Source organism: Triplophysa rosa, linkage group LG4 (assembly GCF_024868665.1).
Source record: "Triplophysa rosa linkage group LG4, Trosa_1v2, whole genome shotgun sequence".
Lineage (NCBI taxonomy): Eukaryota > Metazoa > Chordata > Actinopteri > Cypriniformes > Nemacheilidae > Triplophysa > Triplophysa rosa.
The window spans coordinates 21885291-21913267 of NC_079893.1; the positions used below are offsets into that span (position 1 = coordinate 21885291).

The window sequence follows — 27977 nt, forward strand, 5'->3', positions numbered from 1 at the left end:
ACAGACGCTAGAGACTGCGGTCTTTAGCCTCCTCGTTAGAGCGCCCGTCTTCCATCCGGACCGTCGCAGGTTCGAGGCCCGCGCGGGACGAGTGGAGTCGGTCACACTAGCAATGACGTCGAACATAAAGTAATATTCCGCAAGCTATGTTGAAAATGCAATATGAAGAGTGCATTAAAGCGAAAGAGCAAGCAAGTTCGAGTCGATCGCGACCGTCGACACAGACATCTATTACCGAATCATTGCTTAGCGTTTCTCCGTTTCCAGCCGGCTCTCGAAGGCAAACTGAGATAACAGACGCGATTGGTTATTTCATAGCCAAAGATATGACCCCAATTAACACTGTTTGCAGTGCAGCAGGGTTTAAAAAGCTAATAAACACATTGGATAAGAGATATGTCATTCCCTCCCGCAACCACTTCTCTCAAGTTGCATTACCTGCACTTTATTCAAAATGCCGGGAAGACGTTGAAATAGATCTGAAAAAAGTGGCGAATTACTCGACAACTACTGATTTATGGTCGAGTAGAACCATGGAACCATATTTGAGCCTATACTGTATCAGAAATAAAGTATTTCAGGAACACAGCTTTGTTTTTGGATGTTTATTTAAAGAGTATGGCATGCGGTTGTTAAATAAAAAGCAATAATAAAACAAAATAATACAATTAAAATGTTAAGGGCTAATAATCGAAATAAATAATCGCGATTACAATTACAAGGGGAATAATCGACAATTATGATTATTTGTCATAATCGTGCAGCCCTACATAGTTTAGCTATAGAATTTGCATTAAAGCATAGGAATCACAAATTAACCATAGTTGCATTATAGTAACTGCAGTTTAACCATGATGTAATTCAACTATGATAATACAAATTGTAATAAGTCAGAAAAGGTGTGTTTCTTTGTGTAAATATACACAAAACGGTGCTCATATATATATATATATTGCAAACAAGTCAATAAGCAGGCTAAATGACCATTCGGGTTGATATCTAAATGTTTTACTTCAACTGTGGAATTGAAACTGGGAATCGATAAGAATTGGAATCGGAATCGATCAAATTGAAACGATTCCCAACCCTAGTTCTGAACCAGCTGGAGTGGTTTGATAGCCTTTGCAGGAAGACCAGCAAGGAGAGCATTGCATGAGACCAGGGCCTGGACAAGGAGTTGTGCCGCATGCTCAGTGAGATAGGGTCGAACCTTTCTAATGTTGAATAAGGCATATCGGCATGATTGCGTTGTCTTTGCAATGTGATCATTGAAGGACAGCTGTTCATCAAATATAATTTAATTCAACAGGTGACATTTACTGCACAACAGTTCTGTCTTAATGGACGTTTCTTCTTTACATGTCCAGTCAAGCAGATCATGAGCATCACGCATGGCAGTGTGAATATTAGCGGGAACAGATATAGTAAGAGACATGCATGTCTATGCTTACGCATCACCTCTGCTTTACATGAGCAATAGACTAACTGTTCATTTACACCGCCAGCGACACCTAGCGACAAAGCGACTTGTCGAATGACTTGATGTCATTCATTTCAATGGAGAACTGGCAACTTCCGGCGACACGCGCGGCAGGAAGTGGGCATGTCAAGCAACGTGACAAACTTTATGTAAATGATGAGCGACTTTCGGGAGCGACTACCAACAGGAGTAAAGCTGGCGGTGTGTACGCACAGTTACAGATCGGCATGAGTTATAGATTGAGTGCTTGCTTTATTATGACATCATCACAGATAGATTGGAGAAAAAGAAATCCTGTGCAAAAGAAAAAAAGTAAATGTGAACAAGCTCTTAGTGTGTATGGATTGGGAAAAATTTAAAAGAAGGCAGAGTAAAAACTTATTATTATATCTGGCAGAAAGAAAGAACAAAGACTGTAATTCATGGTACTTCACTGACAAAGCCTGGGAAATAGACAAGGAGTTTGTCTCTAAGAGCAGTGAAAGTGTGTGTGTGTGTGTGTGTGTGCGTGCGTGCGTGCGTGCGTGCGTGCGTGCGTGCGTGCGTGCGTGCGTGCGTGCGTGCGTGCGTGTGTGTGCGTGCGTGCGCGCGAGAGAGAGAGAGAGAGAAAGAGAGAAATACCCCCACCATTCTGACTGCTTTCTAACCTTCCCCTCATAAATATGTTAGCCAAAGTTATCTAAACTCATTCCAAAATACGTTTGAAAACAGCATAACCAGCTCACCGGAACATTAAAATTGTGTCTACTCACATATTGTTACAAATGGAACACACAATAGTAATATAGAAGCATAAAACCTACATTCCAAGTCCTCTAAAGCATCGGTTCCCAACAGGGGGGTCCCGGCCCACAAGGGGGCCTCAGCGAGCTATGTGGGGGGTCGTGTCATATTGTGAAAAGTGTTGAGCAGTGAGCATTAAGGAGAACGATCATATTACTTTAGCTAATTTTATCCATGATCCCCTGGCTGACCAAAAAATGGACAAATTTGTAATTCGTCCTCCACAAAAACGACCAAGTCCCACTGCTTCACCTACAGCAGCTGATAGTAATGATCCAGGCATACTGGACCCAGGTGAGGAAGCTCCCACCAATTCGTGTCGCAGTTTTAGCAGTGCTAGCAATACTGGAAATACGAAATGCCAGAAATACCAAGACAGTTACCTGAACTACGGTTTTATTTCATTTTCTTGTAGCAAAGAGTCCCTGCTACAGTGCATTATCTGCGCCAAAGTCCTTGCTAACGAATGCATGAGGCCGTCCAAACTAATGAGACATTTACAGACAACTCATCCTCAATACCGGACATATTTTGAGCGCAAGGCAAAAGAATTGACACACTCCCAAAATGAGATGAGGGAAGTCACAGCTACTGACAAGAAACTTTTAAAAATATCGTATACAGTTGCTGAAAAAATCGCCAAAGCAAAGAATGGGCATACAATTGCAGAAACTCAGATTTTGCCATGCGCAACAGATATTGTCAAGGAATTATTTGGAGAGGATAAATCAAAACAATTGGCTAAGATACCATTATCAAATAATACGGTCAAACGTCGAATCGCAACAATGTCAGAAGATGTGAGGGGTCAGCTTTCTGTGCGACTTCGTGGTAATAACTTCGCACTTCAAATAGACGAGTGTACCGACGTGTCAAAAATGGCACAACTCCATGCATACTTTCGTTATTTGTTTTGTTTTGTAAAGAGCCCTGTACCACGACGACGGCAAACAATATTTTTGAAACTTTGGATAATTCCATGAGATCAAATGAGCATTGACCAAATTATTACTCACTACAGCAGCAATCCTCACACTGATTGATAAAGCCCCACAAATAACATGCAAGTATTGAGGTGCCAGACAGCAAGCATTTTGTAATAGCCTGTATTCATTCTTTTTTTCTTACACACCAATGTGAATACTTATATTTTTGATATTGCATTTCAAATAAGGCCAATTTATAGGCTACTCCTTTAGGCTTACATTTTTAAATTACAAATGGCCTCCTGGTCTACTGATGATTTGGTTATTGTATTTTAAATATTATATATAGGCTATTATTTGTGCATGAACATATCTGGTTATAGTAATAAACATACCGTTTGTTTGAAAACAACAATTTTTTGTCATCCTTGCTGCAAGCTTACAAGAGCGATAATATCATTAGATATGTGTACACTGTAAAAAATGACACAGCTATTTACTTCAAAAAATTAAGGTAACAGTATTACACAAAATATTTTTAAGTACTTTAAAGCATATTTTTAACGCAGTATTCCACAAATAAATCTAATAAAATTACATGATAAACTTAAAAAAATCAAGAAGAAATACTAATTTGAGCATTGGAGATAACTTCTTGATCTTTTTTAACTTCAGTTTAACATTTATTATTGTTTATAACATATACAGTATGATGTACAAGTAAGCTGAGAGTTGACTCAGTACTGACATTAGCAGCATTACTGTTCATTGAGTGAAAAAACATACAGCTTGAGCTCTCCCACAACCTAAGCACAAGCACCACTCTTCTGAAAGATGGTAACCACGAAACTCAGAAATACAAACAGAATATCTTCTAAATCTTAAAGACAACTGAACAATAAACACTATCAAGTCTTTCATTTTATTCTATAGCACATAAAATAGCACTTTTTCACAAAAATGACTCTCCTAATGCTGTCGCATGCAGAGCATGCTGGGAACTCTAAATGCACTGCTCGGTTAGGGAAATTAACTTAATAAATAATTCATGTAGTTCCACCACAAAATAATTAAATAAAGATCCTTTATCCATTTTTAATTGGGTTGAATATGATAAAATTAAGTTGAATTCACTCAATTATTTGTGCATTTAGAATTCCAAGATATTTCTATAATTTTAACTTAAATTTTGGTTAAAAAAAACAAGAACACAATTGTATTAAGTCAAGTTTACTCAATTAATTTCATGAAATCTACTATGACACAGAATCATTTTTTACAGTGTAGGGGGCCCTAAAATATTTTCATGGGAAAAAGGGGTTCTCAGACAAAAAAAGGTTGGAAACCACTGCTCTAAAGCAATAAATAGCTTTATGTGAGGAACAGATTGAAATTTACAGTACATTTATGAATTTGGCACTTTTAAACAAAGCGACTTACATTCAAGGTAGGTTCAACGTATCAGTATGTCAGTATATTTACACAATGCACTAAAATTTAAAGAAAATTTAAAATGTTATTTTCTAAATCAAATATGGTATCAGTCTTGAGTCAAATATGTTTGGTCAAGTTAAAGAATAAGTCTGTACGATTCGCCACTAGAGGTCGCATTTTCAAAACAATAACACTTGATGATGCTGTGAAGGAGTGTGGAATGTTGCGAGGTTTTTTTACCACTGCTGATGGAGATCAATCCAATGGGAGTCACAGATCATGTTCATGGATGACATAAAGTTTTATAACCGCTATGCTATAACGTAAGCCAACAGAGTGGCTTGATTTAATTGTGTCACTGACCTTCAAACCCTATAACTCTTTACATTGTAATCTGGGTGTCAAGCAAACATCTGGAAAGACTTATTTTACACAGAACGAGATAAATAGAGTAAAGCAAAGTAACAGACTTAGAAATAACTGTTCCTGTATTTCCACTTGTGCTATTGTGTTTGTTACTTTACTGACCCTGAGCGTTGCTACAGTGGCTATTGTACAGGATGAAAGGTCAGGCTGTTGCGTCACACTGAATGGATTCCACAGGGGATTGAATAGAGCCCTGGTCACAACACAGTAGACTACACCCAAAACCTTTAAGATTACAATATAACAAGAACTACAAGTGTAGCAGACATCTACAAAAGAGCATGAAGAAGATTCATGACACATTCCTGAATAAGACATGACAGACAAAATACTACAAAAAATTGAATGCTAGTTGATACCTCAGACCAACTGCTAAACAACCTACTGAGATTTATGCAAGAAATATCAGATCTCATTGGCTGTTGTTGTTTCAGTAAGAGATGCTGTTTCAAGATGCTAATCATCGCAATACACAGATTCAGATAATTGAATTTCAGCTCATAGAAACTTGATTTATACTGGTCATAGAATAAAACTGCCAAGTAGAAGAACAGAAATACTGTGCAAAAGACTTATGTGCTCCCAGCACAGAAGTCTGTATTTCCCATTAGAAGGTGAAACTGCTCCAGGGTCCCGTTTCCATAAAAGTCTCGGCATCACTAGACTGACAGACAGTGGGAATTCACCGCAGGCCACAATATTCCTCCTATTATTTTAGCTGTTTATCTGGTTTAGACAGTATGTACAGTCACGTAGGTGTCTACAGTTCTTACGATTACTTAAGTTGCCTACATTTCCCCTCAGGGATCGATAACGTTTTGTCTCTTTGTCTGTTTCTATATCTACTACCATCAGAGGTAAGTTTAAAGAACACAGATTTAGCATAAAAATGGCTATTAATAAAGGACAAATTTGTTGCTTAATCAAATAGTCACCATCCACATTTTCCATACAAATGACACGGATATTTACTTTAAAAAATGATGGTAACAATATTACACTAAATATTTTTAAGTACTTTAAAGTGTATTTTTAACGCAATATTCCATGAATAAATCAAGTAAATTTACCTAAATTATTTAAGCACATGTCACATGATAATCTTAAAAAAATCAAGAAGAAATACTTATTTCAGCATTGGAGTTAACTTATTGATCTTTTTTAACTTCAGTTTAACATTTATTATTGTTGACAACATATATGATGTACAAGTAAGCTGAGAGTTGTCTCAGTAATGGCATTAGCAGCATTACTGTTCACTGAGTGAAAAACACACATCATGAGCTCTCCCATGACCTAAGCACAACCACAAGCACAAGCACTCTTCTGAATGATGGTAACCACAAAACTCAAAAATACAAACAGAATCTCTTCTAAATCTTAAAGACAACTGAAAAATAAACTCTGTAGTCTTTCATTTTATTGTAAAGCACATAAAATAGCAATTTTTCACAAAAAGGACTCTCTTAATGCTGTCGCATGCAAAGCATGCTGGGAAATGCACTGCTCAGTTAGTGAAATTAACTAAAATAATGAATGTAGTCCCACCACAAAATAATTAAGCAAAGATCCTTTATACAAGCTTAAGTGGGTTGAACATGATAAAATCAAGTTGAATTTACGCAATAATTTGTGCATTTAGAATTATGAGATTGTTTCTCTATAATTTTTATTTTAATTTTGGTTAAAAAAAGAACACAATTGTATTAAGTAAAGTTTACTCAATTCATTTCATGAAATCTACTACGAAACAGAATAATTTTTTAACAGTGTACTTTTACAGTATAGTATTTTTGAAGCTAAGGTCTGTAATTTTGGGTTGTTAAAGTACTTTTTTCTATTATTTAAATGTTTTTTAGCAACACTGGCTCCCCCAATACTGTGGATGTGTTGTTTTAACCAATGGGGGGTGTAGTTTGAAAACAATCATTCATTGTGCAGTTCTGTTTGGTGAGGCTTTTGGTGCACACTTTGACCTAATTTATTAAACATTTCCAACTTTTACTATTCCTGATCAGGGACTGTGGTACTGCAATACTGCTGAGGAAAACAGAGACCCCAAACGTTTTTATGTGAGGCTATCTGCCCAAACTACACCAGCGGGTTGACTTCAGGTCCTCGCTGAACTAGAGAAATTGCTCACTGCCTTAAAATCCACTGCTGTGATTGCATGAGCCAGCAGATTTGTTTTCAACCAGAATAAATGAAAACCTCAGTCTCTGTAGGGGGAATGAAAACAAGGAAAAGCTAGGGTGGCTCAGACTAACCAAACTAATCTCTTCCGAGGACTGTTTATTATTTCTTTGGAAACATTAAACGGCAGATCTTAGAAGAGGGTAAAGAAAGGAAAATATGTGGGATACAGGCCAGTTTTGACAGGTCTGGCCAGCATTGAAGATACGTTGTCTGTTTTTGACATTTTCACTTTGTCATTCCATACAGGAAATGGTGGAAGCATGATAAAATATAGAAAATCCACACAGTCACTTCTTCCATGATAGAACAATGGGTTCACTTGGTCCTACTAAACGCAGTGCATTTTCCTTAAGCATTTTCTGCACCAGACCATTTTCTAGCAAATTTTGCTTTTGTTTATATTATGATGGTTATAATATCATATAACCATAATAATAATAATAATAAGCATGATGATTATTGTTCCTATTATGTTCAATAATAACAAAACAACAATAACAGTAATAATAATAATTATTATTATTAGTAGTAGTATTGCTATTATTTTTATTATTTAGGGCTGTCAAACGATTAATCGCGATTAATTGCACCCAGAATAAAATGTTACGTTTACATAATATATGTACTATACATATTGATTTTCTATTTATAAACAAACAAATTTATATTTGCAGGGGCAGTCGTGGCCTAATGGTTAGAGAGTCGGACACGTGACCAGAAGGTTGCTGGTTCGATTCCCGGCGGGTAACGACTGAGGTGCCCTTGAGCAAGGCACCTTACCCCTGGGCGCTGCTGTGATAGCTGCCCACCTCTCCGGGTGTACGTGTGTTCACCACTTGCTGTGTGTGTGTTCACTACTCTCTGGATGGGTTAAATGCAGAGGTCACTTTTTGGGTATGGGTCATTTTCACTATTCACTATATTTTTCTTAAATGTGTATGTATTTATAAATACACAATTCATATGGACAGTGCACAGACATATGTCAACATAAACCTTTATTCTGAGTGCGATTAATCGCCAGCTCAGAATAAATTGTTTGACAGCCCTATTATTATTATTATATTATTATAATATGTTGAATGATCATAAATATTCAACGCTGCAGCAGTTACATTCTGGAAATGTATGTTTGCAACATACAGAACTGCAAGATACAAACACTTACTTAATGTTCCTCATTGTTGATTTGCACACCACACAAAATCACGTGCATATACCAGAGGTGCTCGCTGACCTTTCAAATGGACATCTGTAGCAGAGCATGGCTGTGTGGCCTAGGAAACAACATTCCAGCCTTAAGCCACTGAACCCCGTAAACTCATGTTCTGATCATTAGAACAACCAACCACCACTAAAGGAATAGTGAGGACAGGGCAGTAGGAGGGAAGGGCAGGATTATCAAAGGGCCCCCACACAAGAGGAGAATGTTTGGTGGAGGCTGCAAACAGTGAGACAATAATGTGGCTATTTATCCCTCATGTGACTCGGTGCATATATTACAGAGAACACAAGAGGGGACCAGCCATCAGCAGACACCATGAATGAGAACTTCAACAAAGTCCGTCTTTCTTCAGCACAAACAAGTGTTGTCATTTTTCATTTTCCAAGTAAAACTGACAAACAGTGCATAGAGTGAGATTGCCAGAACAGCAAAGCTTTTAGATTCTGCGTATTATATGGGTTATAGATCTGGGTCTTGGCACCTAAAATAAGAACAGAACACTGTGTTTCTATAGAATCTTTTCAATTTGTGCTCTGAAGCAAGTCTAGGAGTTTTGAAGGGGCTGTGATCGATACTGTTGCAGATTGTCATTGCTGCACATTGGTAAACACAAGGTGCGTTTGTGAGGAAAGCACGAACATGAATTCCTGTGTTTTCCTGACAATAATAACCCTCTTCCTCTGCCATGTTTGCATAGATTTAGAAAAAAGCAACAAGACATTATAGGGGGACCTCTATTTTCATAGTCTCTGGAAAACATATTCTACATCTCACCACCATTGAACATGGGTCTCTTTCCAGTATCTGAATGACACAGACATTAAAAAGCGCAGGCGAGTTCTCATCTGTACCAGGTATATGAGACAATGTGCATAATCTCATTATGACCTTGAACTGATTACCAGTCTACTTAAAAGCATTATCAAAAGATAAAAGCAGTTTCCATTGTATAAACATACTGTACCCGTACAAACCGAAAAGGGGAAAACACTTCACATGACCTCTGTAACATTCCTGCTGCAACTGTGTACTTTTGCTGTCTTTGGATAAAAATAAAAACACTCAACAGCTTCTCGTGGTCCAAACACTTGTTGAATCATCCCAGATTTTGATAGGCAATAGAAATCAACTTTGTTACATTCCCATTAGGCTACTGAGTGTTCACTGTCCTTTTCTTTTACACTTGACGGATTAGTGAACACAAAAGTGAAATGGTGATAGTTTTTGAATTTGCTATTTTCTTAAGATGTCTTCTTCACCTTAGTTAAAAAAAAAACGACAGAGCAATGACTTACCCATGTTTGAGAATAAAAGTCAGCAGCGCTGAAAAGTCCACACTTCAGAAGTTTGCTTCAGTCAGCTGTGAGCGCTACGGTCAGTTGCGATGAATCCACGTCATTATCACTGACGGGCGGGGAAAACTCACCAATGCTAACTTTATTCCCTCACTAAAAGTCGGTATTTATTAAATATATAACATAACCCTGAAATAGTGAAACGTTAGGTGTCATTGTTACATTTTGCAGCAGTAGGCTAAAATATCTGCACGAACTGTAATCATGCAGAAATGTGTATAACAGCCATAATTTTGAATACATTTCATATTTATAATTCGGATATATTTCTGGGGGACGAGGGTTTGGTTTACAATATACAATGTAATCATAAATAAATTGATGGAACTGGATATATGATAATGCCGCTAAGCTATTAAGGGATGTAAACCTAAAACCTACATATTCGACACTCATCATCTCAGTATCTTTCACGTATAGTGTGTGCGAGACTACCTGCTTCTCACTTACAATGTACCCTGACAGAACACACCCTTCTTTAGCTTGCGATGGTCCATCAAATCATTTTAAAAGGGTTAGTGGTGCCCTCTGCTGGCGAATTAGATGAGTTGCACTCACTATAAATATAAAATAATAAATCAAGAAGAAATACTTAATAAATCCTCTTTAAATATGCACATCAGTGTGCAGTAAATAACAATGTTCAACTTGTCATAGAGGGTCACAAGGAAATTTAAGGCTTATGTGAATCAGATACTGCAGTGTTGAATACATTGCTGTGTTATTGTGCAGCAAGCAAACACATGCAATGTCCATGAAAGCCCGCTGATGAAATTCAATCCCAATGCGAAAAGAATGAATAAATAATGCATCTGCGCACTGCTCACAGCGGAGTAGTTTGCACATATTACAGTCTTTTATAAGACTGAAAATACAACCTGAAGTCACATGAATGACAATTCCTTTGTTATATCAACAAAATGTGACCACCCCGTTTTGGACTACAAATACAAGAAATCACCTCTGCCTGAGCGCCTCCCTGACTCAAAATAACACGGATTCTGCATATGATTAGGTTGAGCGATTGGAAAATGACCAATCAGCGTTGAAAAAGGAAACAGTGTGGTGACGTCAGGTTTGAATTGACCAATCGTCGCAAAAGATTTGGACCAGCGTTGACGAACTACGAAGCGTATCCCCGTCAGCGATACACCTAATCTCAGCACCAGGTCGCTGTCCACTGGCATCGATAAAGGTAAGCGATCTTCATTGTTTATGGACACGTGTTCATTTCCCTTTTAACGCGGCATTACAATATATGACATAATTTACCCTCGTACATATACATTTTAAACACACGTTGCTGTTTTTTTTAAACACTTTTACCGGATTACCGGAACTGTGAACTAGTGACATAACAGATTGCCGAAAGGATGCGTGTGCATGCTCAACTTTCCTCGTGGACTGTAACCATGATGGCCATAACCCTGTGTAGAAATAAACGTAATGCAATAGGTGCTGCAAATTACACGTAGAACGGTGCTTCGTGTTGTGTATGTTGTGTATCCTAGAGGATTACTATTAAAATATATTCAAAGAGAGCCTAGATTTGTTGTCCATAAAAACGAGTTACACCTCCGTGAAAAAGCCACAGTTTGATCTGCAGATTAGCAACGATCTATATCTATTACTGGATGTACCATAACTTTTCTTGATGCTTGATTGAGTCTCATCAGATGTGCGAGACCTCCAGGTGCACTGAGGAAAAGCACAAGAGGCACTTTAAATGCCGACAATCGTTATAGCATAGCCCTATCACAGATTTCATTATAATTTCAAAAACACCATCTGAGCCTACAGTGCTGTGCAGATTAGACACGTTGAGATGTGACATATTGTACACACCAGCTCGTCCTTGCCAGAAAACATAGACAAGCAGAACTAATGAACAGCGGCTGTTTTGCCAGACACTGCCATGATCTCACACAAGCAGTTTAGATAGAGGAACTGAACTCTCCACTTGAAATGACCCACTTTTGGATGAAATTATGAGACCGGCTCATGCATAGTATAATGTGTTACCTTTACCTTTAGGTCTGTGCATGTGCTGCCATTGCTGAAGTTTTCAAATGTATGTTACAAACAGCAAACATCTGATGAGTTAGTTGTACATAAGTTTAGAGACGGTTTTGTTTTGTCTTGAGAGAAATGCTTGACACAATCACATAGATTCATGAGAGTACTGATACTCTCCCTGGGGAAATGTGTACTCTCTCCCTGAGCTGTTTAGAGGAAAAGATTTACAGATAAAGACATTGACAACATGGTGCATGCAGGTTGTTAAGTATGCAAATTTAAAGGAAATCTGAGAAAGATGCTATTGTACACGACGGATGACAAAATAGTTTTGTATATACTGGGTAAAGGTCTTTATGAAGAGCATAAGGTTAGATGCAGAATCCGTGATACATCACTGTCACTTATCTCATTGATCCTCTTTAGGCCCCATGTAGAGACTCGGATTGTATGTCAGTGCTTATTTAGTAACTTTCTCGAAGCAGTGGCCTAGAAAGCAGATCACATTTTATTTATACAGTTGATATTATTTATTGTGAATTTATTTGTACGGCATCACTTTTATATTCTTCAGTCATTCCTCAAAGGCAGTTATTAGATCTATAAGTCCTTTGGTTATGGATTGGATCTTCGGACGTTGAATGCATGGACATTAATGTTTTTAATTAAAGAAATTGATGGCACATGCATTGATAAATCATAAACCATTTACAATAAACACTGCTGTAATCCATAAAAATAGGAATTTTTATGGTGAGTTTAATGTTACAGTAGCATTGTCTGAACAGTTTTCTGACCCATGAGCTCAGAGTACAGTATGCAATGTGATGGAGAAAAATTGATCCAACATTAAATCGATTTTAAATGTTGCAGATTTATGTTGCTCATAATCCCAGAAAATACTTCTTATTTTTCTCTCTTGTTAAAGGTGAATAAATCAACTGTATTTTGGGTAAAAAGCACCCATGTTTTCATATGTTTGGCCTACATTTAAAGATCCATCCAGCTTTATTTATATGAACATGCTTTTGTATATAAATCAAACTGTTAAGAATCGTTCTATCAATTTCCAATGAACATTTTCAACAATCATTTTGTTAAATGATCACATTATATAGAAAAACATCACATTTTACTTTAGGCGGGTTTTAGCCTTATTGTACCCTATTGTACAGCAGCAGCCTCTTTTCCTGGACCAAGTCCTTTCATTCTAACAATTGGATCTGTAGCTGTGGCGACAATCTCTAACCTACAGACCCTATTTTGGGGGACAAGGGTCTTTGTTTTATTATCGCACTATAATTGCCTGCACATTCTTGTCTATATACAGGTTTATCAGCTAATGAACAGTGTCTGTGTCAGTCTTGCATTGAAAATGTGTTTACAACATGTGTGTTGTGTGATTTGTTAATGTGCTTACTTAACGACAGTGTTGGAAAGATCAGAGAAAGCAAACAATCTGAATTCCTCCGAAATTACGTTCCAGCCCTATATTTACAAAATGCTGCCTGTTAGTTGTAGTTTTTGCAGATGCCCTGACTTTGATCTCATTGGACTTATGAACCGATGAAAGTAATCAAATATTAGCATGTAACTATCCTCTCATTGCTGGTGAAAGAAATGTACTTCTACGCTATTATATTTTGTCTGGATGAGGAACTGCAATGAGGTGATTTTCTCTAGCAAAATGTGTTAGTAATTTTACTCTCTGTGTTATACAAAATTCTCTTTGTATTTTTAAAATCCTCATGTTTAATTCTTATGTTTCAAATAATTATCAAGAATGGATGAATGGGCCGTGCATGAATCACAGAAGTTCTGATAAATTAATGACTCATGGGAAGTGTGTGAGCCAATGCAGTAATTTGTGTTGTAGGCGGTGGGAATAGGTGTGGGTTATATGTAGGTGGGGTGCGTAAGAAAACAATATGAGCAGGTGTAGGATGTTTGATGCTGTGTGGAACTCGGGCCCTCTCCAGTAGAGCCCCTTCCACTTCATCACAACCGCCTCTTAGAGTTATAGTCTTCATCGCCTAGGAAACCGTTTCATGAGTGTCCTCTGTGTGTGTGTGTGTGTGTGTGTGTGTGTGTGTGTGTGTGCGTGTGTGCGTGTGTGCGTGTGCGTGTGTGCGTGCGCGTGCGCGTGCGCGTGTGCGTGTGTGTTTTACTCTGGCTACATTTCACTCACGCTCACCCCCACAGTCCAGCAGAAGGGGTGGGAGGTGAAGTGGTGCTGATGACATTACTAACAGGGACAAATTTCTTCTGATCACGATCTCTGTGGCATTTGGCGACCTGAGGTCATTTACACTCACACACTAACACACAAACAGACATCTTGCAAGAATCGAACGGCAGCCAATAGAAGCTTCCATCTGACTAGCTGATTTTCAGCCAATTTTGAACTAGAAATTCAGTCACCCAAACAGCAAAACTTCAGTAACTGACATAATTACAGAGATAAACATGTAATTATCTTTGCACTAAATTACATTTACATCTAGTTATTATTAAGCATGCAGGTACTTCTATTCAAAGCAACTTACAAATAACATTTACGTCTAGTACACAGTTTTTTAAATAACAGACTGTATAAAAGTTCACAGTTGATAGTTAGAGACAAATTAACATGGAAAATGAAAATGTAATGTATATAGCAAATTTGAAAGATAATAAAGAGACAGTGTAAGTATTCTACCAATGGCTTGCCATAAAAATATGACTGGACACATTTGAAAATGTCATTCAGTGACGAATATGGGCTTGTGGTGCTGAGCAAAAAATGACAAAACATTGTTCTTCTTGGATCTGATCCAAACTTGCTCCTCAGCAAATGTAAAGGCAATTATCACAAACACAGATGTGGGCATTTTTGAGGTTAAACTGCACCTAAATTATGAATAAATTGAGAAAGCAGAAGCTTTAACATTCTCTTGTAATTATAATAAATAATTTATCAGTCACTACAGTTGCACATACACATTTTTCCCACAAAGAAAAAATACATAATTATACATATTCAAAAACTAGGCAAAGCTCACATGTCATGATTCTGCTTCATCATGTCATGTTTTTCGTGGTGTAGTGGCAGGATCATTACAGAACCCCATGTTTCATGTGGAGAGGGGTAATTGTGGCCATTAGGGCCTTCCATACACCCTCTCCGCTCTCGTCTCTGTTCCCGCCCTCTCGTTGCCTCATTATTGCTCGTTATTGTTTCATGCCCGTCAGCTGTTCCCTCTTGATTTGTTCCCTTATTTAATGCCCGTGTGTCTTCTGTCGGTTCATTTTGCCTTGTCTGTCCGTTGTCGCCCTCCCGGTCTGTATTGCTTTATTTTCTAGTCTAGTTAGTTGTAGTTCATGTCTTGTATTTTGTAATTAAAGTCTTGTCTAGTTTAGTGTAGATTAGTCTATGTCCCTGTTTACCTCTTGTTATTACCCTTGCTGTTTTGTTGGTTTGACCCCTCGTGGGTTTTTATTTCATGTTTGTATTTTTGTAATTAAATTCTTTTTGTTAACCCCTTACCCGCTGTCTGCACTTGGGTCCTCTGTCCATGTCTTACCTCGCCTCCTGACAGAAGGTTCTTCAGATGTTAAAGGTTCTTTGTGAAACCCAAAGATTCTTCTATGGTATCAAAGAACCTTTTAAAGTACCTTTTTTAAGAGGGTAGAACACACTATACCCATTTTCTATACACGATGTCTCTCATCATGTCTGTTTGTCTAAACAAGACTATTTACATATATGCTGTATATGTTTTTCATATTGTATTTTTTACCATAGAAAAAAACTCTTATGTCCTGACCTCACTGCAAAGAGGGTGGGATGTGCAATGTGGTCCGTGTGTAAGCTGCATGTGTTTATGTGTATGTGTGTCATGCTGGCAGGGCTGAGGCTGGGAGGGCATTCCCCCCAAATTTTCCTTGGGCCCCTCCAAAAAACTTCTTATTTGTATTTTCTATTCAATTTAATCATACTAAAGGGCAGTTGTGGCCTAATGGTTAGAGAGTCGGACTCGTGACCAGAAGGTTGCCGGTTCGATTCCCAGGGCCGGCGGGTAACAACTGAGGTGCCCTTGAGCAAGGCACCTTACCCCTACTTGCTCCCCGGGCGCTGCAGTGATAGCTGCCCACTGCTCCGGGGGTACGTGTGTTCACTACTCTCTGGATGGGTTAAATGCAGAGGTCACATTTCGTTGCCTTGTACCTTCGTACATGTGCAATGACAATAAAATTGAATCTAAATCTAAAATTTCGAAAATTATGAATACAATGAACTATACTAGAAAAATTGTTGCCCAACCAAAATATCTGATGAACGCCCAGGCCAGCCAGTCTAGTACCACGCCTGCATGCTGGGCAATTGAGATGAGTTTGTTCATCATGAGAAGGGAGAGGGAGGATAAACACCTTCAAGAAGGCAGGGGTGAGATGAGCTGTGTTGGGGAGGGTGGATGGATAGGTGAGGGAGTTTAAATGAAGGGATCTTGCTGTTGCCTGGCTACCAGCGGGAGCTGTTTCGTCTCCAGCCACCTCTCCCACACGCGCAGCCTGCACCAGTCAATGAGTGCTCAATGTGTTCTCGCGCTCGCTGTCTTTCTACATATACATGCGCTTTCACAGAGCAGTGGTCACACGTACGCGGCTACGTGCTCGGCTCAAACGCTGTTGGAACAGCCTTTCTTGTACTCGCTAGCGCACAGCCCCGGTCGGCTTTGCATTCGTGAAGAGAAGAACGGACATGGAAAGCTTATGCTGGTTTAGCAGATATCACAATGAACCAAAGGTAGGAGCAGCGTAGCGGTGATTTAACCATCTGATTTAACTGTGTCACATGTAAGAGAGATGACACATCAATAGACATGGGGTTGTTTTTCTTCACTGGCACACAGGACGCATTCTTGAATCTTGATATCAAATACAGATAGACGCAAAGCAGCGGTACTGAATAGAACACGTGAGTCACGATACGCACTTTTAAAAGTTGAAGTGTTTTTAACTTGACACACGATGTATACTGCGAGACACTGGGAAAAAAATGGCGAGGCGCTTTGAAAAGACGTCAGACAAGTTTTTATATAGAAAAACAATTACAAACAGCATTGATGGACGCAAGAACGAGTCCTGTCTGGGTGAACGGCCCCACACCAAAGAGCCTGTCTGCATGCGTGATGTTTACATGAAGTTGCTTTTGGATGTACGGCGGTTGGTATTGCATTTGCAGCACAAAGGTCATGGGTTTGAATCCAAGAGAACACATACTGATGTGTATCTTGAATGCACTATAAGTTGCTTTGAATAAAAGAATGCAACAAATATGAAATGTAATGAATGCTGTAACACCTGTCTTCAATTGTGTCATCTGAACCCTGAGACCAGTCCACACAGCAAAATCTCACTGGTGTCATTATCCTCATTGGTATCACTGACACCTCTGTGTCCAGGTAAAGATGTCTCAGGTGAAGCAGGTCGGCCTGTTGGCTGCTGGATGTCAGCCCTGGAACAAAGATGTGTGTGCTGCCAGTGGGGACAGGTTTGCGTATTGTGCCACGCTCGCCATATATGTGTACCAAGTAAGTGCTTTGTGAACGTTCTCCTCTATAACTTTTCGATTGTATGTCAAATATTTTCAAGTGGCACTCATTGAAGCCTCTCCTTGTAGCTTGATCACAGATATAATGAGTTTAAACTGCGAGCGATCATGTCCGAGCACAAGAAGACCATCACGGCCATATCGTGGTGTCCACACAATCCTGATGTGTTTGCCAGTGCCAGCGCAGATAATCTGCTCATCATCTGGAACGTGGCTGAACAGAAGGCTGTTGCACGCCTGGATAACACTAAAGGTACCGCTACTTCGAATAGAATCAGAAATGTGTTCTCTGCATCTTTAATAAATGTTGTTTCTAAATAATCGTGTGCTCACATGCTTCTCAGGTATTCCCGCCTCTCTAAGCTGGTGCTGGAATGCGGGTGACAATGTTGCGTTCGTATCCCATCGGGGTCCTCTGTACATATGGACCATCTCTGGGCCTGACTCAGGGGTCACAGTGCACAAGGAGGCCCACAGTTTCCTTTCGGACATCTGCTTGTTCCGCTGGCATCCACTGAAGAAGGGAAAAGTGGTGTTTGGACACACTGATGGGAGTCTGTCTATCTTTCAACCAGGTACTGTGACCAATGAGGCTGGCATTGATCAGTGACATTGCCTGCTTTTGTAATTACCTGCATGTTTTAATCATCTCAGGCACAAAGAATCAAAAGCACGTGCTGCGGCCCGAGTCATTAGAGGGCACAGATGAAGAAGACCCTGTCACAGCTCTAGAGTGGGACCCCCTCAGCACAGACTACCTGTTAGTGGCCAACATGCACAATGGCATCAGACTTTTGGACTCTGAGTCTCTATCCTGCATCACTACATTTAGTTTCCCCAGCGCTGCTGCTTCTGTACAGTGCCTGGCCTGGGTGCCCAGCGCCCCTGGCATGTTTATCACAGGGGGTAAGGTTAATACACACACAGAGATATCATAGTTTTTGTTTAGTAGGACAGCTTAGGTCTATTATTGGAATTTAATCTTTACAATAAAATTTAGAACAGAAGGATTTTGAAATTAGACTTTTACAACATGGTCGTATATAAACATATTCATCAGTAAAGAAAAATGGTACATTGTAAATGTACATCTGTGGCTTCAGTTATTGTGCTCATGGCCAGCTGAGTAGACAAGGCTTTGAAATGTATGGTATACATTTTTTGTGGTATAATTTTTTTTAGTATTAAATGTTTTTTTTCTAGTTTATATTTTTATTTAAGACATTTTTCTCGCTTGCACCGAACAGAGTCTTTCTCACTTGTACCCACATAGCACAAAGTCAACTTCCATCAATGATCCATGATATTTTGTTTCTACTTTTTCTAATCGAAAGACTCTCAAGTCGGCGTGTTGAGAATATGGAACGTATCGAGAGCGACACCTCTGGATAACTTCAAGCTGAAGAAAACCGGCTTCCATGCGCTTCATGTACTAAACTCCCCGCCGGCAAAAAAATGTATGTGTTTTCATGCCCACCAATTAACATTTATGTCTGTGTTTTTGTGTACTATGTCCAGTGTTCGAATTGTGTCAAGGCTCTTGGGGGGTCCCCTAACCAGTCTTCAAAAGAAAAAAAAAGATGGAGCTGCCAGTACAAGCATCAATCACATGATAGTTTGGATCATTGTAGTAATTTGACCACATTACACGCATAAATGTCCTTAACATGTTGATAATCCATTAAAAGAGATCCACATGAGGTAGAGATTAAAATACTGTCATGTTCAAGAAAGGGAACAACTCAAATGCGGGGGAAAAACAGACTTTAATGAAAGCCGCAAAAAGGCAGAACAAGTCCACAATGCACTAGCCGGTGACAGCACTCCTCCGCGGGGCTGTATGAGAACGTCTGCTGGGGTAGAGGGGTGCGCTGGAATGCGCCAATGATCCTCTGCAGACGTGAGATCGAAGAGAAGTGGGCTCGGGGAGATCTCTCGACCCGAGACTCGCAATGCGAGAGAGGTGGGTGATGCCCTGGGGGGGGGGGGCTGCAGTGCTGGTACCACGGGAACAGTGCCGGATGGAGAGGAAGATCACCGTCCGGGACGCCAACGAGGACTGCAGAGAGGGGGAAGATGCAGAGGCGGCATGATAGCGGGGAGACCAGAAAAAGCAGACAGGCTATGCTTGACAGAGGTAAATAAAGTAGTCTTCTTCCAGGCAAATACTGAGACTAGTGGCTATGACTAAGACTAGACAATAACAAGAGCTGAGAGGTTGTAGGCTAGCCGCAGCTAAACCTACGTCAGTCTGAACTGGCATTAACATGAAACGGTCAGACACGGGACAAGACACACAGAGGGATAATAAAGAGGAAACCTAACGAGGGGGAATGGGGAGCAGGTGCGAGAATAATTAGGGGAACGAGATGTCAGTGGCGATGGGAATGATCTACAGGTGCAGGCGTGACGAGTGGAAAAAACCCAGTGAACGAGAAAAGCCTAAACGGGGAAATGCAGGGTTGGGGAGAATGACGCAGACACTGAGCACGCCAGCCGCCGTCACCCGGCGGGGAACACGTGCTCAACAACAGCAAAAACACTCTGCTCCTGCCCGATGACACACAGACAAAACCAGAGTTGTGACAGTACCCCCCCCCACCAGCACCCCTAGGCGCTAGGGAGGGGGCTCACCTCATCTCCGGTGGAAGTCCACGATCAACGACCGATCCAGCACATCACGGGACGGTACCCAAGATCTCTCCTCTGCGCCATAACCTTCCCAGTCCACGAGATATTGAAAGCCCCTGCCGCGGCGGCGAACGTCCAACAACCTCCGGACCGAGTACGCCGGAACACTGTCCACGAGCCACGTGGGAGGGGGGTGGGCCGAGAGCTGGCACGATTAAGGGGGGAGGTGACAACCGGTTTAAGCCTGGAGATGTGAAAAACAGGGTGGACTCGACCAAGGTTAGGGGGAAGCTTGAGCCGTACGGCCACCGGATTAACCACCTTGGTGATCCGGAATGGTCCAATGAACCTGGGAGCCAGCTTACGAGAGGGCACCCGGAGAGGCAGGTCCTTGGAGGAGAGCCATACCCGTTGACCACACACATAGGCGGGGGGAGAGGACCGGTGACGATCGGCCGCTGCTTTGGTCCTCTGGCCAGTTCGGGCCAAAACCTTTCTGGCCCTCGTCCAGGTGCGGCGGCACCATCGGACGAATGCCAGAGCCGAGGGGACAGCAGCATCGAGTTCCTGAGCAGGAAACAAAGGGGGTTGGTAACCAAGAGAACATTCAAATGGTGACATACCTGAGGACGCGACGGGAAGGGAGTTGTGGGCATACTCCACCCAGGCGAGCTGTTGGCTCCAGGAATTGGGGTCGCTGGATGTCAGACAGCGGAGTCTCCGACCGAGATCCTGGTTGGTACGCTCACATTGTCCACATTGTTGGTCTGGGGATGAAAACCTGAAGACAGACTCGTAGAGGCCCCGATCTGTTGACAGAACTATTTCCAAAACCGGGAGATGAAATGGGGAACCCTATCGGACACAACGTCGACCGGCAGGCCATGGGGACGGAAGACGTGGTCTACCAGCAGTTGAGCCATCTCTCGGGTGGACGGGAGCTTGGGAAGAGGGATGAAATGGGCCACCTTAGAGAAATGGTCCACCACTGTGAGGATCACGGTGTTCCCTCTGGATAGGGGAAGGCCAGTGACAAAGTCCAGGGCAATGTGTGACCAAGTGCGTGAGGGGATGGGAAGGGGGCGTAGCAGACCAGCAGGAGGACGGCGGGATGTCTTGCTCTGAGCGCAGACCGGGCAGGCCAACACAAACTGTCTGACATCGGAGGAGACCGACGGCCACCAAAACCGCTGACGTACAGACGTCAGGGTCCCCTGGATTCCTGGATGGCCGACTAGCCTGGAAGAATGACCCCTCTGGAGGACCTCTGGACGCAAGGCTGCAGGAACAAACAGACGGCCCGCCGGACACCCGTTTGGTGCTTGCACCCTACGACCGGCCTCCTTCACTCGCTGTTCAATCTCCCAGGCGAGGACCCCGACTACCCTCTCCTCGGGGAGGATGGGGTCCCTGGAGGGTGCCTGGCCTGGGGGCTCGAACAAACGAGAGAGGGCATCAGGCTTGGTGTTCTTGGCACCCGGCCGGTACGATAGGGTGAAGTCAAATCTGCCAAAGAATAGTGCCCAGCGGGCCTGGCGCGAGTTCATCCTCCTGGCTGAACGGACATATTCTAGGTTCTTATGGTCCGTCCAGACCAGGAAGGGTTGCGGTGCCCCCTCCAGCCAGTGGCGCCACTCTCCCAAGGCCAGACGGACCGCCAGCAGCTCCCTATTGCCGATATCATAGTTTCGTTCTGCAGGGCTGAGGCGATGTGAGAAAAAGGCGCAGGGATGCACCTTTCCATCGTGACGGGAGCGTTGGGACAAGACTGCGCCTACCCCGACATCGGAGGCGTCGACCTCTACAATAAATTGCCGGTCGGGATCTGGAAGACAAAGCACAGGCGCAGAGACAAAACGGGACTTGAGGTAATCAAAGGCTACCTGTGCTAGAGGGTTCCAGGTGAACGGCACATTGGTGGAGGTCAACGCCGTCAGCGGTGTGGCCACTTGGCCGAACCCCCGGATGAATCGCCGGTAAAAGTTGGCGAACCCCAGAAACCGCTGCAATGCCTTACAAGAGTCGGGGACGGGCCACTCGGTTACAGCCTTGATCTTGGCGCTGTCCGGCCCGATGCCTCGGGGAGAGATGATATGGCCAAGGAACAAAATGGTATCGGAGTGGAAGTCGCACTTCTCCGCCTTGACAAACAGTTGATTCTCGAGAAGACGCTAGAGGACCTCTTCGACGTGTCGGGTGTGTTCCTGGAGAGAGGGGGAAAAAATAAGAATATCATCCAGGTACACAAAGACAAACCGGTTAATCATGTCTCCCAACACATCATTGATGAGACCCTGGAAAACGGCGGGAGCATTGGTCAGGCCAAAGGGGAGGACCAAGTACTCGTAGTGTCCCGATGGGGTGTTAAATGCCGTTTTCCACTCGTCCCCCTTGCGGATACGGACAAGATGATAGGCATTGCGGAGGTCTAGCTTGGTAAAGACCCGAGCTCCCTGTAATAGTTCGAAGGCAGAAGACATGAGCGGTAAGGGGTACTTGTTCTTCACCGTAATCTCATTCAAACCTCGATAATCAATACATGGCTGTGGGGAGCCGTCCTTCTTCTGTACGAAGAAGAAACCCGCACCTGCCGGCGAAGAGGAGCGGCGAATGAGCCCAGCGTTAAGAGATTCGCGGATGTATTTGTCCATGGCCTCTCTTTCAGGACCCGACAGGGAATAAAGTCGACCCTTGGGCGGAGAAGTGCCTGGGAGTAGGTCGATGGCGCAGTCGTGGGGGCGATGTGGAGGGAGGGAGGTAGCCCGTGACTTGCTGAAAACGGAACGCAGATCGTGGTACTCCGCCGGGACTCCGGTCAGGTCATCGGGGCATACCTGTAACACAGAGGACACACAAACAGGAGAAGGAGCGGGACGAAGACAAGACAAGAAGGACTCCACTCTAAGACTGCAGTGTTTGCCCAATCAATGTGAGGATTATGCTGTGACAACCACGGATGCCCTAATATGAGAGGTGTATTGGGGGAATCGAGGATGTACAGCTTAATTCTCTCACAATGATTACCCGAAAGAAAAAGACTCATGTGAGGGGTGATGTGTGTGACAGAGGAAAAGGGTCATCCCTCCAGCGTCACGGCCGAGATGGGTCAAAGAAAAGGAGTGATCGGGATCTTCCACCTCCGTGCCGTGGCGGCATCGAGGAAATTACCCTCGGCCCCTGAGTCTATCAAGGCCCTCCCGGAATGGGAGGTTAGGCCGAAAGAGAGGCGAAACGGCAGCAGGGTGCGTGAAGGGGGAGAGGATCCTGAAATGGCGCCCACCCGTACTCTCCGCTCTACGGGCGGGCGTTGGCTTTTAAAGGGCAGTCCACCACTCTGTGATCCGCCTTACCGCAATAAAAGCAAAGTCCTTGCAGTAGGCGCTGCTGCTTCTGAGCCGGTGAAAGCCGTGAACTACCGATTTGCATGGGCTCTGGCATGGGCAACGGACTCGGCCTAGGCACCGGTGTCCCGGTATCGCCACAAAGGGGGGGAGGGACGCCGGCGTCGACGAGCGTTGAGACAGCTCTCGATTCTCAAACAGAGGTTGATGAGTCCCTCTAGGTCACGAGGAGGGTCCAGCGTGGCGATCTTGTCCGCAATGAGGGGGTTGAGTCCGTCAAGAAACCGAGCACGTAGTGCTTCCGCGTTCCACTCGCTGGCGGCCGCTAAGGTCTTGAACCGAATGGAATAGTCCGTGATGGTGCTTCTCCCTTGTGCAACGCGAGAGAGTTGTGCGGCAGCTTCATCACCTTGAGCGGACTGATCAAACAGTCGGGTCATCTCTGCTCAGAACTCCCGAAATGAGCGACAGCAGGGATCCTGAGCCTCCCAAACGGCAACTCCCCACTGGCGAGCCCAACCCGTCAGCAGGGTCAATACGAACACGATTCTTGTCTCTTCGGTCCCATAGCGGAACGGTTGCAATGCAAACACGAGAGCGCACTGGGACAAAAAAACTCTACAGGAGTTGGGGTCCCCATCGTAGAGGGGGGTGCAGTTGGCGTGGGGTTTCGGGTCATTGGGAGCGCCGTGAGGTGGAGATCTGGCAACCTCCCCATGCTGAGAGGCACCACGGAGCAGCTCAGAAACCTGTAGTCTCAACGCCTCCACTTGACCGTGTAGTGCCTCCATTTCCTGGGCGGCAGCAGTTAGACGGGACGCCTGTTGGCCTAACAGAATGCCCTGTTGATGGAGTTAGGCTCGTAAAGGATCCGGTCCTGCTGAGTTGAGTGAGTGGTCTGACCGTTCTGTCATGGTCAACAAAGGGAACAACTCAAATGCGGGAAAAAAACAGACTTTAATGAAAGCCGCAAAAAGGCAGAACAAGTCCACAATGCACTAGCCGGCAACAGCACTCCTCCGCGGGGCTGGATGAGAACGTCTGCTGGGGTAGAGGGGTGCGCTGGAATGCGCCAATGATCCTCTGCAGACGTGAGATCGAAGAGAAGTGGGCTCGGGGAGATCTCTTGACCCGAGACTCGCAATGTGAGAGAGGTGGGTGATGCCCTGAGGGGGCTGCAGTGCTGGTACCACGGGAACAGTGCCGGGTGGAGAGGAAGATCACCGTCCGGGACGCCAACGAGGACTGCAGAGAGGGAGAAGATGCAGAGGCGGCGTGATAGCTGGGAGACCAGAAAAAGCGGACAGGCTATGCTTGACAGAGGTAAATAAAGTAGTCTTCTTCAAGGCAAATACTGAGACTAGTGGCTATGACTAAGACTAGACAATAACAAGAGCTGAGAGGTTGTAGGCTAGCCGCAGCTAAACCTACGTCAGTCTGAACTGGCATTAACGCACAACGGTCAGACATGGGACAAGACACACAGAGGGATAATAAAGAGGAAACCTAACGAGGGGGAATGGGGAGCAGGTGCGAGAATAATTAGGGGAACGAGATGTCAGTGGCGATGGGAATGATCTACAGGTGCAGGCGTGACGAGTGGAAAAAACCCAGTGAACGAGAAAAGCCTAAACGGGGAAATGCAGGGGTGGGGAGAATGACGCAGACACTGAGCACGCGAGCCGCCGTCACCCGGCTGGGAACACGTGCTCAACAACAGCAAAAACACTCTGCTCCTGCCCGATGACACACAGACAAAACCAGAGTTGTGACAAATACATATTTCTTTGTTTTTTGCAGTTTCTTGCTGTTCATTTTTTTATTTTGCATTTTAGCCTAGATTTTTTTAATAAGATTTTGCCTAGGTTTGATGTCTTTCTTGCTGAGATTTCACTCATTGTAAAATCTCTTAAACTTTGTATAGCAATAAGACTAACACGTTTTTCAAAATGCATGATGCATTTGCAAAGTTTTGCAAAGGAACGCATTTTTGGGGAGAGCAAAATATTTAAAATATTTTCACTCCCTTTCCTATTTTTCCACCACCTGTAGGCCTATGTCCCTTTAGTGGCTCAGTACCGCGTCGCATCTGTTTTGACAATGTGAGATAACATCGTACATAAAGAAAGACTTGCACATCAAAATTATACTAGGCTAACTGTAAAGTTTTAAGATAAACGCTTTCAATATGAGAGGATCTGCACGCATCTTACTGCGACATCTCTGTACATGTCTTCATTGAACACTGTGTGGCGCGCTTGAGCATGCATGGATTTTTCAGATAAAAATTACATTTTAGTTTTATGAACTTTGTACAAATAATGGACAAAATGTTTTGTTTTAGCATGATAATTTGACAAAAAATTATTTTGTTTTAAGTTGTCTAGTTTTAATGAAAAACCAAGGGGACCCCCAAGTTCACTATTTTAGACCTTATGAGAGGTCCCTTAAGGCTTATGAGGGGTCTGGGACCGCCCCAGCCCCCCCTCAATACGAACCCTGACTATATCATCACAATGACTCATTTACCAATTGATTTTGATGTCTTGTCCCTCTTAGCATTTAGCTCCAATTCTCCTTCCAAGAATCACTACACCTCCTCCACCAGTGAGGCTGTGCCTCCACCTACTCTTTCACAGAACCAGGCCTTCTCCCTCCCTCCCGGCCACGCTGTCTGCTGTTTCATGGATGGAGGAGTGGGACTGTATGATATGGGCACTAAAAAATGGGACTTCCTACGTGATCTGGTAAGAATACTGTTTTTATGTTATCTTTTGTACATTTAAAAAAAGTTATTCTTTTTTTGTGCGTTGTTTTGTAATGAAGGTAACATACAGAGTTAATGCTAAGCTTTGTTGTTATTTAACAATAGATTGGCTCAAGCACCTATGGCTCATGAAGAATATATTTGTATTAGCCTTCCCACGTTACATTAGTCTTCCCATGTTTAAAGAGATGCTTTGTACAGTCCTAGTGCTGGTTTTAAAGGTCACCTGATCATTTCGTCCAAGAGTGCATGTTGTTCTGTCAGACAAAAAGCTCTTGCTGTTGTCTTGATTGTTATTTGTGAAAATGGAAATGCAATTTAACGTTTTCACCGTGATAAAGTGAGGAATATTTGTCGGACCTTTGAATTCTTAAAAAAACACAATCAAGGTGGTAATGTGGCCATGAGTGTGACCTTGAGAGTGTGTTATTTTTTAAAGTTAACCTTGGGTCAGCCTTTTTATTTTTTTTGAGAATACAATGTTCTGGACATATTGTTATATGCTTAAACTATGGTTACTACATGAAGAGTGAAAGCGTTTTGGGAGAGAAAAGTGCTAAAATATACAAATACTATACATATTAAAGTACATGTCTATTTTAGTACTTTTTAGTTTTTTTCTTTTTGTTAAGATTTTGTGTGGATGAACGTGAAAGAGAGACTCTTGGTTTTGGCTAGACAGTTCCCCCATTTAGCTTTTATTCAGTCAAATATTTGCCATAATATAATTTGGAAAATAAAACTCAAGAAAATAATGTAGTCAAGTAAAGAATGTTGCAATGTGACCCAAAGTGTGTAACAAATGTGTTACAAACTACAAAAGACCTTTTTCGCAGCTATGCAATTGAAATCAACATGAGAAGTCTGTCAGCCAATCAAAATCAGGAGTTCAACAGTGGTGTGGTACTGAGTCGGCGCCAGGGTGCACAAAGTGAGGGGACTGGTATGTTTAGTGGGGGGGCCAGGGTTTAGGGGTTTATAAGGGGCTGGTGTCCCGAAATTTCATTCTACCCGTCAGATTATCCTACCAGGCATGCGCACATCAATGTTACGTCATTTTCTTGCGCTATAAAATCATACTTGTTTATTTTATACTGCTACGGTAATCTGATTGTGTATTTTCGTTGTTAAATCATTCTAGGCCTACATATTTATTTAGTACTGGTAGTACAATTATAGGGTATTGCGCTGTAAATTAATCATACATGTTTCTTTTATGCTGGTAGGATATTCTGACAGGGTATTTTGCATTGTAAAATCATCCTACCTGTTTATTTTGTCGATGTGGTTTAGATTATATCCTAAATTTTGCCCTGCGGTAGGAAAATCTCACAGGTATGACAATTCGAGGTTGAGACACAGCACATAGGCTGAGGTCTCGCTCTGTTCTGTTTCAGTGTGCGGCTCTTCTGGTGTTAAGAAGCGGCACTCTGCCATACCCCAGTTTTCTTCTCAAGTTTAAGTTTTAACAATTTACTTTTTTATCAGAGATAATCGCGGAAAACCTGATCTATATGCAACGTGGTAGGCTAACCAAATCACACTTGTAAAAGCGGCACATTCGCACATAACGAGTGCGCGAAGAAATCCATGTCTGCACACATCAGCCGCGCACTGCCTTTTCATTGAGAGCCAGACATTTTTAACTATAACACAATAAAAACTCTAGTTAAACCCTGCCTATGGGTGCGCAATACCTGCGAGTTGTAGATACAAAGCTTTTCATCCAGTGCGCTCTGCCGTTTTGAAGTTTAACAATTCTAAATGTCCAAAGAACTGGAAATACACCGATCATAGCCTACAT

At 42.6% G+C, this 27977-nt stretch overlaps 2 protein-coding genes across 4 annotated transcripts in view; one reads left to right on the top strand and one right to left on the bottom strand.

The window, feature by feature from the left end:
* Positions 1 to 9883, bottom strand: part of gpm6ab (glycoprotein M6Ab) — an 82902-nt gene extending 73019 nt beyond the window's left edge. Inside the window, exon 1 of the mRNA XM_057330770.1 lies at positions 9766 to 9883. Within this exon, the coding sequence (XP_057186753.1) occupies positions 9766 to 9769 (4 nt within the window). The 5' untranslated portion in view covers positions 9770 to 9883. The remainder of the gene's footprint in view (positions 1 to 9765) is intronic.
* A 1074-nt stretch (positions 9884 to 10957) lies between these two features.
* Positions 10958 to 27977, top strand: part of wdr17 (WD repeat domain 17) — a 28332-nt gene continuing 11312 nt past the window's right edge. The window contains exons 1-7 of one of the 3 annotated variants that reach the window (XM_057330975.1): positions 10958 to 11020; positions 17286 to 17414; positions 17504 to 17687; positions 17779 to 18009; positions 18089 to 18340; positions 18769 to 18891; positions 25966 to 26153. In XM_057330975.1, the coding sequence (XP_057186958.1) occupies positions 17292 to 17414; positions 17504 to 17687; positions 17779 to 18009; positions 18089 to 18340; positions 18769 to 18891; positions 25966 to 26153 (1101 nt within the window). In that variant the 5' untranslated portion in view covers positions 10958 to 11020; positions 17286 to 17291. Of the gene's footprint in view, positions 11021 to 15820; positions 16628 to 17285; positions 17415 to 17503; positions 17688 to 17778; positions 18010 to 18088; positions 18341 to 18768; positions 18892 to 25965; positions 26154 to 27977 lie in introns of those variants that run through there. The other 2 variants (XM_057330973.1, XM_057330974.1) reach the window with 2 other exon arrangements.